This window comes from Anolis sagrei, chromosome 2, assembly GCF_037176765.1.
Source record: "Anolis sagrei isolate rAnoSag1 chromosome 2, rAnoSag1.mat, whole genome shotgun sequence".
Lineage (NCBI taxonomy): Eukaryota > Metazoa > Chordata > Lepidosauria > Squamata > Dactyloidae > Anolis > Anolis sagrei.
In genome coordinates, this window is record NC_090022.1 from 297106975 (window position 1) to 297126392 (window position 19418).

Consider the following 19418-nt stretch of genomic DNA (forward strand, 5'->3'; position numbering starts at 1 on the left):
GGCCGTCACCACCCCCAGCTCCTTCAAGGTCAGTCCAGTCACTTCAAGGAAAGAACTGTTGCATGAAAATAAAGCGCTGGGATCTCTCTTTGTGCTTTTGGGTCACCAAATTCCAAGAGAAGGGTCCACAGACAACTAAGAAACTTGAAAGCCCATGTAGGCTAAACATCTAGGGCTAGCTCCCGAGAAAATGAAGAGTTATTGGAAGCCTTCCAGCCCAAAAGTGTAAGTAATGTTGGAGGGTTAGGAAAGCCGTTTCCATGGAATGGCGCAGAAGAGCAAATGGCTCTTTCACGAAAGGCCGCCACTTGCTGAGCCTATTTGCGGCTGTAATGAGATAAATCCACTATATAGACATCTGTTATGCAACAATGGGCAATGGCGTCCATCTGTTGCAGAGATACGGCACTTATTGACAAGTCAGATTTGTATCTACCGATAAGTCAGCATTTGCACTTTTGTGTAGATCTGTTAAGGAACATTTCATTGACCAAATAAGTGGCTTTTGCTCTGGTTATTTCCTCTTTTCTCCTGCCTCTCCAAAAGCTACAAGCGTCAACATAAACCTGATCTGGCACCGGCAGGTAAGCTGGGCTGCTAGAAGAGATAGTGACAAGTGCGTTAAGCAGAAATTTTTAGTTAACTAAAGAAAAGAGGAGAAAGGAGGGAGAAAAGCTTACCGTCCATTTGTAAACAGAGTTTACTGGAGGTTGTCAAAATGCCAGTTTAAAAGTGCTCAGAAGAAAGAAAAGGAAAAGGGGGGAGCAGCAGTGGAAGCAAATCACGCTTAAGTAAATTCATGAAGCCCGGGCGGGTGGCTCAAGGTGTTATTAAATGCACCTCCAGAGACCGGAGCCAACTCGCAAGAGGACCGGATTTTGGCGGCCCCATCTGAACGCTGGCACAACTGGCAGCTCCTTCTCCAGAGACACCCGGGAGCTGAAATAGCAGGATGTGATGTGTGTCATGATTGAAAAGAATTGACAGATGGACCCAAGAGGAAAACTGCAGAGCCGCAGGGTAGAGCTGTGTGTATGGAATATCGCGGGGCCGGAAAGGGGGGGGGGGAACTGCTTGAAGAAATATACGGGGCTGCGAAAGATAGCGGAGGTATTTCCATGACTGGAGGAAGAAGTGGAACAAGGGAGAAATACACACTCTTTTGTCACTCTTTTGATTGCATTAAGATACAGCAGGCAGAGTAAACCAAGATGAGAGAGAGAGAAAGAGAGAAAGAGAGAGACTCACTCTGAAGTTCAGCAGTTTTCTAAAAAGTGGCAAAAGATCTTTTGAGCAAGTCGCAGAAATAATTCCCCTGACCAAGACCACATTCACCCTGCTCTTACGAGAACGGTTGCGCCACAAACAAAATCTTTTGAAAAAGCCGACAGCACTCCCTTCCCAGAATGATCACCATAACAACGCACATTTAAAGAGAAGGACGTGCTATGAAATTTTGCATTTGACATTTCCAGCTAACTAAAAATATCAGAGGGAAAAAATCACACTCCAGGGTGAGATGGAACCTCCTCGAAGCACCCAAAAATGAGAATGACAGCTGCAGAAAATGAAGGGATGCAAAACATGCTGGAATAAGGAAGGGGAGGCAACACCTCTAAGAACAGCTACACAACAAAAGGACACTTTAGCATTTCATAGGCCCATCCATCATGTTGTGTGTGTCTTGTGTGTGCCTTCAAGTTGTCTGTCAATTTCAGACCTTTCTTGGGTAGTTATGCCAGTTGCTTCCTCTAAAATAAGCCTACGGCACCTGGTATTGGTTGTTGGTCTCCCATCCAAGTGCTAACCAGAAATGACTGTGCTTAGTCCCAAGATCAGATGGGATCTGGTGCCTTTAGGTGAGACTTTGAACAAAATACTGGAGCTCGGTTTTCTTGGATAAAAAGCGCCATTTCCGGTACCCTAAAATCACAGGTGAATTTTGTGCACTGTAAATCCCAAACTGTGAATACTCTTCAAAATATGTGGCGCTCTCAAAGACTTTCTTTGAACACAAAGTTGTTAAAATGACTTCTTGCGCTTTCTTTGAGATTGAAAGCAATATAGAACTGCATCTCCATTATGCTCTGCACTTCAGAATGAAGCTAGTTTCCTGCTATCTCTGTCAAATGGGGAAGATTCTAGAAGGATCTGTGAGTCCAAATGCCAGGAAATACTGTGAACTGTGGGGATAATGGTGACTCCTCTGTGAGTCACCATTATCCCCACCTATCATTTATTTATTTTATTTACGATATTTATAGCCTGCCTTTCTCAACCATATGACGACTCAAGGCAGGTTACAGATTGGTACAATTCAATGTCAGGCACTCATAAAAAGTGTCATTAAAAACAATCAAAATTACAATATAAAACATAAATAAAACCGTTAAAGCATCCAATCATTGGTGTCATCCTGTTAAAACGTTATCCAGTAACATTGTCTGGCCATTCCATGTTCATCATTCATAGTTCTGTGTTATCTATTCCGCTGCATTCCCAAAAGCTTGCTCAAAGAGCCAGGTCTTTACTTTTTTCTGGAACGTCAGGACGGAGGGGAGCGATCTAATATTCCTGGGGAGGGAGTTCCATAGCCAGGGGGCCACCACTGAGAAGACCCTGTCCTTCGTCTCTGCCAATCACACTTGCGAGGCAGGTGGGATCGAGAGCAGGGCCTCCCCAGATGATCTTAAGCTCCTAGATGGTTCATAGGAGGAGATACGTTTAGACAGGTAAGCTGGGCCGGAATCATTTAGGGCTTTATAGGCTAAAGCCATTGCCCATCAGAAAGACTTTTTCAGTGATCACAGCCCTTTGGAAAGGCAAAAGGGGGGGAAAAGGGAAGAAGGAACTGGCAGGTTCATAAACCAATTACCTCTTTCTACTTGGAACAACCAAGGAAGGAAGTAAACAAAGGAACTGTCTCAACTGGAGAGAGGAAAGAGCACAAGGAAACATCTGCTTCGCTACCATGAATGCTGCTTGGAAAGGTTACTTGTATGGACCACTGTTTCCAGGATTTCTCCATCAGCTGAGCTCAGGGGGTGTGCTCTCTTGGAGGAGGAGATTGCTGCCCATGAACCAAATGAGAATTTAATGCATCATTAGAAACATCACGTTGAAATAGGTCACAAGTGCCATGTGCTCCAATTGACTACCATGCAAAAATACACAGTTCCACCATTCCTTAGATATTGTGATCAAACCGCTACATATCTAAAGACCCCCAAAGCAGGAAACATAACTCACTAGAAAAGGCACTAATGCTTCAGAAGGCAGAAAGCTGTAGGCAAAGAGGGAGGCTCCAATCCAGGTGGATGGACACAGTTCAGGAAACCGTGGCCTGGAATCTGCAAGACCTGAGAAGGGTGGGTGACTTGAAGGTCTCTCATTCATAAGATCACCATAAGTTGACCTTAACAGCAATGAAAAAATTTCCAACAATATTTCTGCCCCACCCTTCTCAACCCCTGAGGGTGAGCCCATTACCCAAACAGTCTGTTTTATTGTAGAACATCTCTTACTGACAGAAAGACGTTTGAGAGTAACGTTTCCCTAAAGTCACTCCCTAACATTAGGCAAAAAAATTTTCTCGGTTTGAAGGGGGGGAAAAGAATTAGAACCCACTGGTTCACATTCTATTATTTATCATTTATTTATACAGTGACATACACGAATCGTTTTGCAATTTTGAATGCTTTCTGCTCTCAGGCTTACAACATAAACATAAGGGATGCAGAGGGAAAGGGGATGAAGTCTAGCAAATGCTGGCTACTATTCTCTCCCTCCAAGGCCAGGGCCGTGGCAGTTGAGATGAAGGGTGGGCATTTCATCCATCTCTGAACTTAGGCCTGTCTTTTCTTCTCTCCTTTTTAGTCTCCAGAGCAAGAGAAAACAAGATGGCTCCATCTTAAATATCACTCTACTTGAAGTGGTGGTCCACCAATCTGCAAGCTACTGCCTGAGAGTCCACAGAAAGTTTTCATGATAGAAACGCACAGTTGTCGTCAATGGACACAAACTATTCCCAGTACATTAGGAAAAAAAGCCCTGCCAGTCTTCCACAAGAGATAGTTTAATAAACAGAGTTCTACATGACACCCTTTTGGATATTTAAAGATGGTTTAAGATGTCGTCTCCAAGCAAAAGGTGCCCACCTTGTTCGGCCGTTCCTCATGGGGCTTGGTTTCCAGATCTTTTGCCATCTGATTTGCTCTCTTCTGGACAATGTCTGTGTCCTGTCCTTATGTAGGGCTTATCCTGACTACCCCAAAATAAACCTGTGGTAACAGAGAATGCAAACTACCTCTACGTTGGCCCAGGTATCATTCGCATTTGAGTAAAGAAGTAAATCAAAGTTGCTTCTGTTCAAGTTCATCACAGCTTTTACACCACCAACGAATCCCTCATGAGGAACAAAGGTTTCCTAGTGCCTGATATGGTAAAAAGGCAGACTTTGAATAAAAGAGAAGCAGCTTAATTTTCCTCTCAAATCTGCTGGGATAGAGGGAAAGGGGTGCATCTCATTCAGAAGTAGCCCCACCGCAGCTCATGACCCCATTGCCTTGATGTGGCCAGGCACAAGGTTGATGTACTTGGTCTTCAGAAAAATGAAATATCATAAGGCTCCTAAAAGGAGGAGACCTTTGAAGAGCAAGACCTAATTATGCACCGCTTCATTATTAGCGAGGCATCTGCCTGTGTGACATTCAGTCTCACCATGCGCTCTTCAGAGAGTCCTCGCTCCCCTACCCTCGCACTCCCCTGTTGTACGGGATTCATATTCAAAATCCAAGCTGAACACAAGAGCAGGAAGAGTAGATTCCTAGAAAGATTTAACCTCTTCCAGATGTCAGGAGTGTGCACAAATGCAAGCACTGGGTGTATTGATCATCCTAAATAACTCACAGACCTCACAACCTCTGAGGATACCTGCCATAGATGCAGGCAAAATGTCAGGAGAGAATGCTTCTAGAACATGGCCATACAGCCCAAAAAACCTACAACAACCCAACCCACAGATTAAAAAAGGTAAAGTTTGTCCTCTGACATTAAGTCCAGTGATGTCTGACTCTGGGGTGTGGTGCTCATCTCCATTTCTAAGCCGAAGAGCCAGCATTGTCCATAGACACATCCAAGGTCATGTGGCTGGCATGACTGCATGGAGCGCCGTTACCTTCCGCCGGAGCGGTACCTATTGATCTACTCACATTTGCACGTTTTTGAACAGATACTTAAAAATGTGGCAAGCCATCTGCATCAGAGGGTGGATGACAATGACAATAACAATGGTGATGATTCCAAACAGACAACTCAACAGGAGGTAGTAGTATTTTGATACTACAAGTAACTTTTGCATTGGAGCTGGTCTTAAGGGCAGTTTCACTCTTGTGTATGTTTTGCATCCAACATCATCTTTACCATAGAATCACAGAGTTGGAAGGGACCACATGGGCCACCTAGTCCAACCGCCTTCCATGCAGGAAAAGCACACTCAAAATACTCCTGACAGATGGCCACCCAGCCTTTGATATGTAAAAACTGAAATATCTTGAAGGCACTAGATCTCACTTAATCCTGGAAGCTATTAAGCCTGGTGAATACTTGGAAGGAGGAACCTCTCAAAAAGCCTCCAAGGAAGGAGCTTCCACCAGACTTCGAGGAAGAGTTCCACTGAAGGAATAGAATAGCACAGCTAAAAGCAAGGCCCTACAGCAAAACTCTGTGGTATTCATGGACCAGACATCCTTCATTTCAATAGGATTTTCTATTATCCATGGTTCCAAATATTCATGTGAAGTCCAGGTACATATTCCCCTGGACATTCAGAAGCTCAATCCAAACTCTGTTTTGGTGAGATAAAAAACCATCCAAGTTACACCCATGCCCTCCCAAGACATAGCAAGGTTCCTCACGGAGCACAATGTTCATTCTGAAGCATGATCTTTCAAGGAACGAGCCCCTCCATTCACACCGGTTTGCCTTTGTTTTCCCATTGAGAACTTTCTAGATCCTGGGACCTCTCTCCTCCTGCCCTCCTCCCACATCCCAGAAAAGCGCACACACAGTCCTTTGCCCACAACTCCTCCCAGAGATAATAGAGAATAAATTGCAATTAGATTTGGTAATTGTAGATAATTAACTCAAAATGAGAAGTTAATTATAAAAAATATGTTTTTCGGCTGTTGATTGTATCATTTATTTCCCTTCAAAACTCGAATGTCTTGCTTGAACGAGTTTAATATTTTAAATACTTTTTACCTATATAAAAAAGGGGGGGGATTGGCAAACTGACTGGAAAAATCCATTTTTGAAAAAACAGTGATCTATTTAGTTGAGAATTAAAATGACTTGGGGTTTCTGGGGGTATTTTATCAATCAAAAAGAAGTTCATGTGAAGTCGGAGGCGAGAGCGCCCTTCCTTTCCGCCTTTCTTGTTGATGCCTTCCCCACCAAAAGGAGCCAAAGACGTCCCTGGCATTTCAAGGGAGGCGCAGTCCAGCTGCTCAGCCCCATCCTCCATCCCTAATAATCACCCAGGCGCTCTTTTCAGAAACTGAAGCAAACATCACTTCCATATTCAAATGCATAAAGGAGACAAATGGACTTGTCGTCTTAGCCTCCTCTGGCTTTACATTAGATTAAATTATTTAGGGCGCATTCATCTGGTAACCTTTCCAGAGCTGATGAATGAATCCAGGAAACAAACTTTCTGACGTCTTGCTGCCAAACTTCGCAACCAGCTGGCAAGGAGACCGGGAAGCGGAGGGAGGCACATTAATGCTGAAAAATGACTCCAGGTGAAAGTGAGGGAGATGGACAAACAAGCCGGGCTCGTGGCACAGCCCCACAACTCCCCCACCTGCGCTCCCCCCACCCCAGATTTATGTGGGCGGTGACAGCTTTTCATCCACCTGCTATCAAAGGAAATGCAGGTGTTTGAGGAGAGATTGCCGAACAGAATAAACTATCAGCCAAAGACGTGTGTTTTCTAACAATCAGTTAATGTGTTCCGGACCCAAAGAAAATCCCACAGAGTTGAGTCAGTTCACTACCATCCATATGAGGAACCGACACATTCTTATCTGCAGAAGGAAGACCATCACTCTGGCAGGAGGCAAATCTTATTTCCTTGAGGAACATTAATAAGTGGAGAAAAAGATCCCTACCTTACATGACAAATTGAAAGTGTGGATCAACCTAACAAATCCAAAGACACGAGGAGATCAATCAGTCAGTCACTTCATTCATTATACTCCGTCTTTTCCCAAGATTCACACTCAAGGCAGCTGGTCTGGGACTCAGGCATCCATTCAGGCCAGTTCTTCAGGAGTTGGATCTCTATTTCTAAGCCAAAGAGTCATCATTGTCTGTAGACGCCTCCAAGGTCATGTGGTCAGCATGACTGCATGGAGCACCGTTACCTTCCTACAGAAGCAGTATCTATTGATCTATTTGCATTTGCATGTTTTTGAACTGCTAGGGTGGGAGAAACTGAGCCTAACAGCAGGACCTCACCCTGCTCCCCGATTCAAACTGCCAACCTTTTGGTCAGCAAGTTCAGCAGCTCAGTAGTTTAATCCGCTGCATCACCAGGGAGCCAATCTCCATTTTGATTAATGATTGAGTCTAGGTATAGGGAATCTTTGACAACCTCAATGCCTTTATAGTCTGCTTTAAGTTATGTTGGAAGCTCCTTCTTTGGAGGCTTTTAAGCAGAGGCTGAGTGGCCATCTGTCAAGTGTGCTTTGATTGTGCTTTTCCTGCATGGTAGAAGGGGGTTGGACTACAACCCCTACACTGTCTCTTCCAACTCTATAAATCTGTGATTCTTAAATCATACTTATTTTTGCTTTTTGAAACTTTAACTGCAAAACTTCCTTTATACTTCCTTCCTTGACTTTACTGATTATACTGCCAATGTAGGATATATATATACATATATATATATACACACACACTCATGTATAAGTCAAAGTAGGTTTTGGTGCCAAAATTATGGATTTGATAGGACCCATGGGAAAATCAAAGCTTATTACCCAAAAAGGAGAGAGCATTAATGCAGCCCAAGGAGGTTCAAGCAGCCCGAGTTGCCACTGCCATTTCCCTGCCCAGGCAATGAACAAATCCAGAAGCAATGCCACGATGGAGAGCAGAAGGGATTGGTGCTTCTTTTAGGTTCTTCTGGGATGTACTAAGCTCCTGGCTATTGCCTCTCTACTCAGAGAAGGGGATGGTCTGAAAAGCCGGTCTGAGTCCCTCTACGGAGGTTGAGAAGATCGGGACATAAAAGTTTTAAATAAATAAATAAATAAATGGTCCCTTGTTTTATAACAGTTAAGGTACAGTTTGTACATTTTGGGAGAATCGCTATCCTTTTCTGCTTGCTAGATACTGGAAGTCCCCTGTATCAGTTTTTGTGCACCTCTGAAAAATGGGCATGGTGCCCAATGGATGTTTTTGGTTCGCTGCCGATAACTGTGGCTAGATCTGGCCTACTGGCAGCAATGGGGAACTTACGAGGCTCCCCTTTACCCTGGGAAACTTTCCTTTCTTCCCTTCAAAGGTGTCAGCAACGTGGTTAAGAAAGCACCCTATCCAGCCCATTATGGGAGGAACTTCCCACAGGCCCCCTTCCATATCCTTTATTAAGGCCTGGATTTTAAAAAGCATCAGAGTTAAGATAACCACTTTTTCTGAAGCCTTTCCTTCTGTTTGTAGAAGAGGCCAGGTTTAATGCTTCTTAAAGCTGTTTCTACTCTACATGAGAGGTGGGTGCACACACTTTCTCTCCCAGCATCAGCAGCATGTCATGCTGCTTTCCAAGGCATTTTAAGGAGGCCCAGGGAAAAAAGAGTGATGACCTGAAGCTCAGTGGAGCTATCCTCCCTGGGCTATCTTAAAAATCCCCTCTGTTTTCTTTATGTGTCTGCAGTCTCTTTTCTGCTTGGGGTTTTGCTTCCTAATAGCTGTTTTTGCTTTCTACTCTACAGGAAAGGTAGGCTTCTCTTATTGTTTGTTTGGATGACTATTATTATTATTATTAGAAGCGTTTTCTGAAGGAGAGGAAGAAGAAAAAGAAGCTAAAAAGGTGAAAGCCCCCAAACATGCGTGCATCCCACCCACCGTCCATCAAGTCTCCAACTCCCAGTCAGTCCCACTAAATTAAAAGGATTAGGAGGAAAATAAAGGAAAATTTTAAAAAAAATCAACTGTGGTGCCGAATAGGGGAGGAGGAGCCATGATCGGCTGCCACGTTGTACCTTTTCAGATGGGGAGCCCTAATGGCTGGGCCTTTGCCATTAAGGATACCAGATTAAACTGAAGAAGCCAGATTGGCCAAAGGGAAATGGCTACAAATGGATTTCAGCTCAAGTCCTCATTGCCCTGTGGTTTTTTGGGTTGATTTTTTGGGCTATACGTCTAGTACAGGAGTACTGTATATAGGCCAATTTTCTTTCTTCTCAGCTTGACAAATTGAAGATACACACTACACCCCTCTACAGAAAAAAAAGGAGTAAGCACAGTTGTGAAAAGGCAAGCTACTTACCTGTGTCTTCTTGGAGTGGTCATCTATGAAATCACTCCAAGAGTTTGCTCTGCAGCACAACCCATTTGTGTGATTCACAGAGACCACAAAGGAGAAGGAAACTTTTCTAAAGCATCCTGTAAAGCCCTTCAGACAAATCATAAAATATACTGACACAGGAAAGTGTTTAATCGGGGAGAGCAAGACCAAAGTGTTACCTCAGGCGCCCACAAGTGCCATTCGTCAGGGGGGCCAAGCCGCCTGCTCTCATCAGCGCTTCATCAACGAGCAGTTCTTCTGAATGAGGAGTGTGGCCTTTAAACCTGGGAGGGGGGAAGAGAAGCACCACACGTCATGGCAAACCTGTACAATGCAGACTGAACAAGCATGCTCTTGCCCCTTCACTTTGTTCCCCATTTTGTAGAGGAAACACACCTAAATACAGACTGGAGTTCTGTTGGTGCACCACTCCAGCATCACAGAATGAGGGGGAAAGACTGTACATGGAGTAACTGTAAAGAAGCGAAGTGTTGGAGAGGGCCTGTCTGTCATATGGTCTGCAGTTGATGGTGGTTGGTGATGGAAGGGTTAATGTGAGTATTAGTTCTAGAGGGTTTGGTGGTTTTTCCCCCCAGGTCTGTTGGATCTTGACCTGTCTCCTGTAATCTTGGAACCCTGGAACCTTGAACCTTTGGACTGGCTTTTGACTACGGTATAGACTCTTGATCCTTGGACTCTGTTATTGAACTCTCGATGTTTGACCAGTGGACTGGACCATTTTCACTACGAAGTTATTTTTGCTATCCGTTTTTGTTTATTCTGTAGCTGAGTGCTATCTTTGTTTTTTATATTTTGGTCTGTTAAAACAGCCAGCAAGTAAGTGCTGTTTTAATTAAACTGTTTGTTAAAACTGGGAGTTTTGATTCATCTCTACCTAAACAAGGTAGAGCCCTAGCAATGTGACACTGTCTTCCTTAGCCCCTGATGTATGGTCCCAGAAAAGGTATAACCTATGGCATCGGGCATCAACAGGATTCCAAGCATTCATAATAATGACTTTATATTTATTTATTATTATTTGTTTGTTTGTTTGTTTGTTTGTTTGTTTATTATAATAATACAGGTGGTCCCAGTGGTCATTGGCACACTGGGTGCCGTGCCAAAAGACCTCAGTTGGCATTTGGAAACAATAAGCATTGACAAAATCACGATCTATCAACTGCAAAAGGCCACCTTACTTGGATCAGCATGTATCATTCAAAAATACATCACACAGTCCTAGACGCTTGGGAAGTGTTTGACTTGTGATTTTGTGATACGAAATCCAGCATATAGATCTCGTTTGCTGTGACATACTGTGTTTTTGTGTCAGTAAAATAACTTTATTTTTATACCCTGCCTCCATCTCCCTGAAGGGACTCAGGGTGGCTTACAAAGGGATAAGCCCAGAGAGCAGAGTTAAAATGTAATTCAATAAAATATAAACAAAACAAACCCAAATAGAGACATATCACAATAAAACATAACATCATGAAAACAGTACCATGGGAGCTGAGTTCAGAGGGCTCTAAGTTTGTGCAAAATTCCTAGACAGAGGTAAAGGAAAGTGCAAAATTCAGTGGCACAACAGAACATTCATATCTTTAGGTTCTTGAGGAAAGAGGACATGGTAGGTAACATCTGATCTCCCTAGGAAGAGAGTTCCAGAGCCAGGGGGCCACCACCGAGAAGGCCCTCCCCCTCATCCCCACCAACTGCACCTGAGACAGAGGCAGCAGTGAGAGGAGGGCCTCCCCGATTGATCTTAAGGCTCATGTTGCTTTGTAGCAGAAGATGTGATCATGAAGATAGGCAGGTCCCAAACCGTTTAGGGCCTTGTGGGTAATCACCTGCACCTTGAATTGGGACCGGAAACTCATTGGCAGCCAATGGAGCTGTTTAAACAGCGGGGTTGACCACTCCCTGTAACTAGCTTCAGTTAGTAATCTGGCCGCACCAGTTGCAATTTCCAGGCCGTCTTCAAGGGAAGCCCCATATAGAGTGCATTGCAGTAATCCAATCTGGAGGTAACTAGCACTGGCACTGAATATTCACTAACAAGTGTGAAAGCTCCACCAGCTTACTTCTGAGCAGACATGAAAATACAGTTGCACTGTGAGCCTCCAATCCAGCATGCTTTGAAATGGACAGCATTCTCCATCATTGTGATCCAGTCACAAAATGGCAGCATTCGGTGCTAACGGTGGAACGAGAAAGCTTGAAGTGAAACTGGATTGCTCAGGAAAATGCCAGCAAAAGCATCAAAAAATCACTTTTATCGTTCTGCATGGGGAACACATACCCTCAAATCTTGCAATTCTGCAAATAGGTTGCTAACTGCACAAATGCTTTTAAAAGGAGTGTTGTGAACCATTCTGATACAACACTGTAATGCTGACCATCCAAGCTCTCCTCCTCCTCCTCCTCAGCCTGAAGAGTTCCTCCATCATATGGTTAACTTTTACCAGACAAGGAAAACCGTTTCGGCGTACAATGTATGAATTATGAACTTTGCTGTTACAAGATAGGATGACAGCTGCTAGCAGCTTAGATGCCTTCAAAGAGCATGAGACAAATTAATGAAGAACAGGCCTATCCATCATTACGAACCATGATGGCTCAACCGAGCCTCCATATTCAGAAGCAGTATGGCACTGAATGCCAATTGCTCGCAAAAAATATATTGCTTTCATGCCTTGCTTCTGGCCATCCTGCAGAGATACAGCTTGGCCACTGGGAAAAAGGTTGCTGGGCTAAATGGATTTTGCTCTGATCCAACAGGACTCTGGTGTTTCAATCACTGTCAACTTCAGTATCTTATGAAGGCTAGCAGTTGTGTTGAATAGTTTCCTGATAGCCACACTGTTTGATATGTAAAAACTGAAATATCTTGAAGGCACCAGATCCCATTTGATCCTGGAAGCTAGTAAGACTGGTGAATACTTGGAAGGATGAACCTCTCAGAAATACCGGTGCTGTTAGCTATATTTTAAAAGAAGGCAATGGCAAAACAACCTCTGAGCATTTTTATTTTTTTACCTAAGAAACCCCCTCCCCCCCAAATTCGTGGAGGTTACTCTAAGTCAACCGGTGACATGAAAGCAAACACAGAAACAAGTCACCTGATCCCATCTGATCTTGAAGGGAGATGTTGACAAGATGGAATGTTTCCAGAGAAGGGTGATTAAAATGATCAAAGGTTTGGAGAACAAGCCCTATGAGGAGTGGCTTCAAGAGCTGGGTATGTTTAGCCTGCAGAAGAGAAGGCTGAGATGAGATATTATGAGGGCTATGTGAGGAGAAGTCATAAGGGGAGAGAGCAAACTTGGTTTCTGCTGTCCTGGAAACTAGGACGTGGAACAATGGCTTCAAACTATGGGAAAAGGGTTTCCATCTGAACATGAGGAAGAACTTCCAAACTGTGAGAAGGGCTGTTCAGCAGTGGAACTCTCTGCCCCGGACTGTGGTGGAGGCTCCTTCTTTGGAGGCTTTTAAACAGAGGCTGGATGTATTGTCGAAGGCTTTCATGGCAGGAATCCCTGGGTTGTTGTAGGTTTTTTCGGGCTATGACCATGTTCTAGAGGCATTTTCTCCTGACGTTTCGCCTCTGAGGATGCTTGCCATAGACGCCGGCGAAACGTCAGGAGAAAATGCCTCTAGAACATGGTCATATAGCCCAAAAAAACCTACAATAACCCAGAGGCTGGATGGTCATCTGTCTGCGGCACTTTGGATGCAATTTTCCTGCTCTTTGGTAGAGTGGGATTGGACTGGATGGCCCACAAGGTCTCTTCCAGCTCTATGATTCTGTGATTCTATGATCTTGGAAGCTAAGTAGGGTCAGCCCTGGTTGCTACTTGGGTGGGAGACTGCAAAAACACCATGTGCTGCAGACTTTATTTCAAGATTGAACTGGCAAAACCATGCCTGAGATTTTTTGGTCTAAGAATGCTCTATGAAAATCATGGGGGTTACCAAATACAAATAGGCAAATTGAAGCCATGCAAGCATAAATAAACACAAAAACTTTAAACGGGCACTTTAAAAAAAAAACCTTCAGGAGATCTTGCACCTTTTTTCAAAAATTGCAATACACAACTGATTACACCTGCTAATGCAGACATCACCTCCAAGCATTTAGGAAAAGCTTTGCAATGCAATACAACTTTGAGCAAAAGTATGATAGCTGGGACCCAGTGCTGGTAGTGCTACACTGGTTGTGTAACATGGCTCTGAATTAGATAAGGGAACACATGCGTCAGGGACAGCACCTCGTGCACCAAACACTGCACACTTTGAGAGATGTAGCAACGACAGAGTCGACAAGGTAGTTTGGTAGAAGGGGGGGGGGGGCAGCCAAGCATATTGATGTAGGCTAACCGGAGATCCTATGCAAGGTAGTTTGGTAGAAAGGGGGAGGGAAAACCACCAAGCATACTGATGTAGGCTAAGCAGAGATCGTATGCAAACACATTAAAAAACATTGTTGTATTGGAAGGAAGGATAGAAAGGAGGGGAGAAATACAAGCAACATTGAAAAATGAATGAAACCCAGTCACTCTTACATTACTTCATTATTATTCTGTCCCACCTGAGTTTCATTACTTCATTGGTATCCTGCCACAGCTGTGTCCCTCACGCGGTGTGAGCACGTGTTCCCTTCTCCAATTCACAACCAGTGTAGTGCTACCAGCACTGGGTCCCAGCTATGATACTTTTGCCCAACTTCCAAGTAGAATCTGAAGTGCTGGTTATGACATGGAAAGCCCTATATGACCCTTCCGAAGTTTAAAGCTCTTTGGAGAAAGGCTATCTCTCAGCACATGTGATCGAGATGGGGGAAGAGAGCATTTTCAATGGTTGGTCCCAGGTTGTGGAAGTCTCCCCCTCTATGCTCTTTCTACTAGCAGGCAAAGGCCCTTTTATTTTGGCAGGCCTTTGGTTCTGGCGTCAGTTGGCAGAAGAGGCTTTTACTGGGGGGTGTTCTGCTTTTATCCTTTTTTAAATTGTGTTTTCAATGTGCTTGAAACTGTGATCTTAATAGAATTTTCGTAGCTGCACTTGGTTTTTAATGTGTTGTGAGCTACCCTGGGTCCTGTTGCTCGGAAGAAAGCAGGATACCCATTATAAAATTAATTAATTAATTAAATAATAAACTCTGGCAAACGACTTCTTCCAAAAAGGGGGAGAGAAAGTGCCTATCCATCTGGAAAAAAAAAACAGAGGCAGTGTTTATCTATCATAGCTAATCTCTCCAAGAGGCCCATCTATCCTCCATGAACCTAGATTGATGGAGGCAGGGGAAGGAGCCGAGCAGAGACAATAAAAAGGCGCCTGTGGTCCTCCTTCTGTAGCTTTTCTGCCAACTAGCACTTTCCAGAAGGTGCAATCTTCTTGCCGAGGCTGGATGGAGCAGATGCGAGGGCAGACAATAAGGAAAGCGTAATTGCAGAGCCGCTTAAGAGTCTTCTTGTTGGGCAGTAGACGCCCCACTGAGCGCGCCGACAACACTTTCAAAACAACAACATCGCTTCGTGGAGACTTTGGGCCTTTCCCTTTCTTCCCCCATTAGCGGGAACATATGCATGGATTTAAGATATTTGATCATTAAAAATCCATCTGCTCCTACTTAGTTCCTCACCTTTGTTTGTGACCCCAGCAGTCTTCTAAAGTACACAGCTCTGATTGCCTCTGATCAAACAGGCATTTTAAAAACCAAAGCAAGAGAGCTGGTTTCTGAGAAGGATATCGCAGACAAAAGAAGAGTTCGAGGACACCGGGAATGACGGGAACGGCACCATCCTCATCAGCAGCAGGCTCCACTCTGCTCTTTGGCAGTGGTGCCTGGGATTTACTCCAGAGGTTCTGCTGAAAGATCTCCCCACTGCCTCTAGGTTAAGTCTCCAGGTTAATCTTGAGACGTGTCTGACCAAGCACGGGCTACAGTCTCTCCTAGGGCGTATACCGCGGCTATATGGGTAGCCAAGGAGTGTTTCATGACTGCCCGTATAGCGTCTGCAGCAAATAGATCATCGGAGCTGTTTCGGGTTGTCAGGGAACTCCTTCACCCACCCGTGGTGGAGGAGACCTTCGACAACCCAGCAACTCGGTGACGCGAGTTCACACACCATTTTGCAGGCTAAGTTGCTCAGATACGCCTTGAGCTAGACTCCAATTCCATCACAGTGCCAGGAGAGGTGACTGAGGCATCTGCTTGTCCAACTTTGTGGGATTCTTTTAGGCTTGTTCATCCTGAGCTCGTGGAGGAGGTCCTTGGTGCTGTGAGGGCGACCACGTCGGCTTTAGATCCTTGCCCATCTTGGCTAATTAAATCGGCCAGGGATGGGTTGACGGATTGGTTTGTGTTGATCATTAATGCATCATTGGAGCAGGGGGTTCATCACATTTGGCCCGGCCTTAGGTTTTAAATGTGTCATGATGTCATTGTATTTAGTGTTTTATTGTTTGGCTTGATGTTTATTATTTGCTTATGAGTTTTACTGTGATATTTGTATTTTGTTGTTGGCGGCAGCCTTGGCCTTTGTGAGCCGCATCGAGTCCTTCGGGAGATTTTGCGGGGTATCAATAAAGGTAATAATAATAATAATAATAATAATAATAATAATAATAATAAGTCCAGGAAGGGATGGGAAGAGATGAGCCAAAACAGATGGAACGAAGCCCCTTTAAGCTATTCTCCTTCATTTGATGAAGAAGGGGGAGAGGTGTGGGTGTCCCTTCCTCTATGGCAATGGTTCTCAACCTGAGGTCCCCAGATGTTTTTGGCCTACAACTCCCAGAAATCCTAACAGCTGGTAAATTAGCTGAGATTTCTGGGAGTTGTAGGCCAAAAACATCTGGGGACCCCAGGTTGAGAACCACTGCTCTATAGGTTTTACTCCTTCCATTGTCAAGCTGAAGAAAGTTAGGTCTCAAGAAGGAGACAGCTTGACATCCTCCAGGAATCATTCTTCATGTAGGGCTCTCAAACACGGGGAGACGCTACAGTATGACCCTCACATCCACAGGGGATATGTTCCCGGATCTTATGCATATACTAGTGAACTCCATTAACATGAAGAACATCTGGCTCAAGAATACCATAGAACTGCACTTGAAGGCCTAGAAAATGCTCAACTAGACTAGGCTCTTCCCATACTTAAAACATTGTTCTGGGCTTTGTTCCCTGTGTAAAGCCAAAGGGCCAGCGGTTGTAGCCTTCCTAGTCATCTATTTATTTTTATTTATTTATTTATTTATTACATTTCTATCCCGCCCTTCTCCCCACAAGGGGACTCAGGGCGGCCTTACATAAGCATCCGATGATGCTATCAACATATACACCAAGAAAATTACAATTAAAACGATAAAATCCATTTAAAACATGATACAGATTCAACAAATAAATTCATTAACAATAAATTAACGTGCCAATACACCAAAGCCAAGCCAGGAGAATCCAGTGTCTCAGTGTTCAAAATTTTCTTTCATATTGCCACTCCCCTCTAGTCGAACGCCTGGTTCCAGAGCCAGGTCTTCAGTTGTCTTCTAAAGGAAAGGAGGGAGGTGGCCAACCTGATGTCCTTAGTGTGGGAGTTCCACAGATGGGGGCCACTGCCGAGAAGGCCCTGTCTCTCGTCCCCACCAACTGCATTTGTGAAGGTGGTGGGATCGAGAGCAGGGCCTCTCCTGATGATCTTAAGCTTAGTGATGAAGCAGGAGATACATTCGGACAGATAATCTGGGTCAGAACCATTCAGGGCTTTAAAGGTTAAAACCAGCACTTTGAATTGTGCTCGGAAGCTGATCAGCAGCCAGTGGAGCTGGTACAACAGAGGAGTAGTATGCTTCCTGTACGCCGCTCCAGATAACAACATGGCTGCTGACCATTGGACTAATTGAAGCTTCCAAGAGGTTTTCAAAGGCAGCCCCATGTAGAGAGCGTTGCAGTAATCTATTCTAAGAAGAAACGTAGTGTAAACTATCTATACGTGGTCCAGGTCACTTTAATTGTCCGAGCCTGGACCAAGAGATGGAGCTACTGCAAATATTATACTGAGAAGAGAGGAGTCTCCTCTCCAGATCTCCATTGCTGTTGCAATGTGTGGAGAAGGGTAGAGCAAAGGAAGTTCTGAAGGCAGTCTATCCTCTTCCTCCACATAATTATAATTGTGTGAAAGAGTGCTTGATAGGCTCTGAATAAAAGAACCCAAAGCTGCCCTGTTTGCCAGACCTAAGCAGGATTGTTGATGATGGGACTCTTGCAGCGCTCCCATTCACAAGGTTGCTAAAAGTCAAAGCTGATTTGATGGCAAATAACAAAGAACATACCTCTATTTTGGGAGAATACCCAACCATTAATGAAAACATTTACAGCTACCGCATCAAATCACATAAACGTTTTTGAAAAAGAGGCAGTGAAGCTGCTGGAAACTCAGCTTTGGAGATGATAAACCCAGGCTCCAATTCCTTCTCAGGAATGAAGCTCACCGGGTCGCCTTGGATGAGTCACCACCTTTCACGCCAACCTGAGACTCAAATGAACTTGTTGAAGGAAAGCAAATAGGAGAATGCAACAAATAATCATTCTGTAGATTCTCTCTTCATCTATTTCAGTGAACTTTTGAATGACAGGAGTGGGCCTATGCTCTGCAGTGAAACAATTGTTTTAAATGCTGAAGGTCCCACCATCTTTAGTTAAAAGAAATGGAGAGCAGAGCTGGGGAAGACCTTTCATGGCCCAAGATCTTGGAGAATGGCTCTCAACTGGAACACTGGGCTAGACAGACCAAGGGTTTGGTTCAAAAGCAGGAGGGAAGCTTTGTAGAAACTGAAGAAAGCTTTGTATACTTCATAAAAAATCTCATCCCTGTTTTAATGCAGTGATGGTATTGATTTCTATAACAGGGAAATCCTGAAATGTGAACTCAGGATTTGCCCTGAGACCATGATGATTGAAACACAAACATTCCCTGGGTTGTAGGAGGACCACCCTCCTCTCAACTACAGGCAGAGGCAGGAATTGGGTGGATTTTATTTCTCATGGTTCTTGGCAATCCTGGACATCCTGCCACAAGCCTTGCCTGCTGTTGCTGCAGGCACAAGTACGCAGTTGTGAACTATCAGCACGTGGTCCAGGTCACTTTAATAGCCCTGCCTGAACCAAGAGATGGAGGTACTGCAAATATTATACTGAGCAGAGAGGAGTCTCCTCTCCAGATCCCCTGAGAAGGTCCCAGGCTTTCTTGTACTCCCAACAATGAAGACAGCAAGGCTGAGCCTGGTTCTAATTGACTAGAATGTGGCTTACACTAGATAGTATCCTTAACATTGGTGACAAAGCCTGAGAGAACAAATTGCTGGAAGGATTGAGGCCAACATCTGGTTTATAAGGGAACACCTACTTTGTTTGACTCTATATTTCATGCAAAGTTAGGGCGCATGCTTTCCTAGGAAACCTTGTCCTGAAGGATGAATATGACCACCAAGCTGACTAGTCTGAATTATTTGGGCTAACCCATTTAGGTTTGGTAGTTCCCTCGCTCGCTATGATAGGAGACAAGGCAGGAGGAACTCAAGGTGAGAGAAGAACACCTCGCTGGCTGTGACCTGCCTATGTTCCCAGCCACATTCCAGGAAACCCTGCCTAGAGGGGTGTGCAGTGAATGAGAAGGATTTGGCTCACCATTCCAAAGGAGTCACCTTCGGATTCAAGAAAGGCAGAATAGAAATACTGCAAATAAATAAATAAATAAATAAATAAATCAGACTTTTTGTGGTTTGCAGTTGAAATTTAGTAGCACAATTTGGCAGTCAAGTTCTTAGGGAGGGGTGGAGGGGGGTGCGTGCA

General features: G+C 44.3%; 1 protein-coding gene across 4 annotated transcripts in view; it reads right to left on the reverse strand.

Moving 5' to 3' along the window:
• Positions 1 to 19418, reverse strand: part of KIAA1328 (KIAA1328 ortholog) — a 311883-nt gene that overhangs the window by 81124 nt on the left and 211341 nt on the right. For all 4 annotated transcript variants that reach the window (XM_060761184.2, XM_067464675.1, XM_067464674.1 and 1 more), the window contains one exon: positions 9748 to 9852. In XM_060761184.2, the coding sequence (XP_060617167.2) occupies positions 9748 to 9852 (105 nt within the window). The remainder of the gene's footprint in view (positions 1 to 9747; positions 9853 to 19418) is intronic.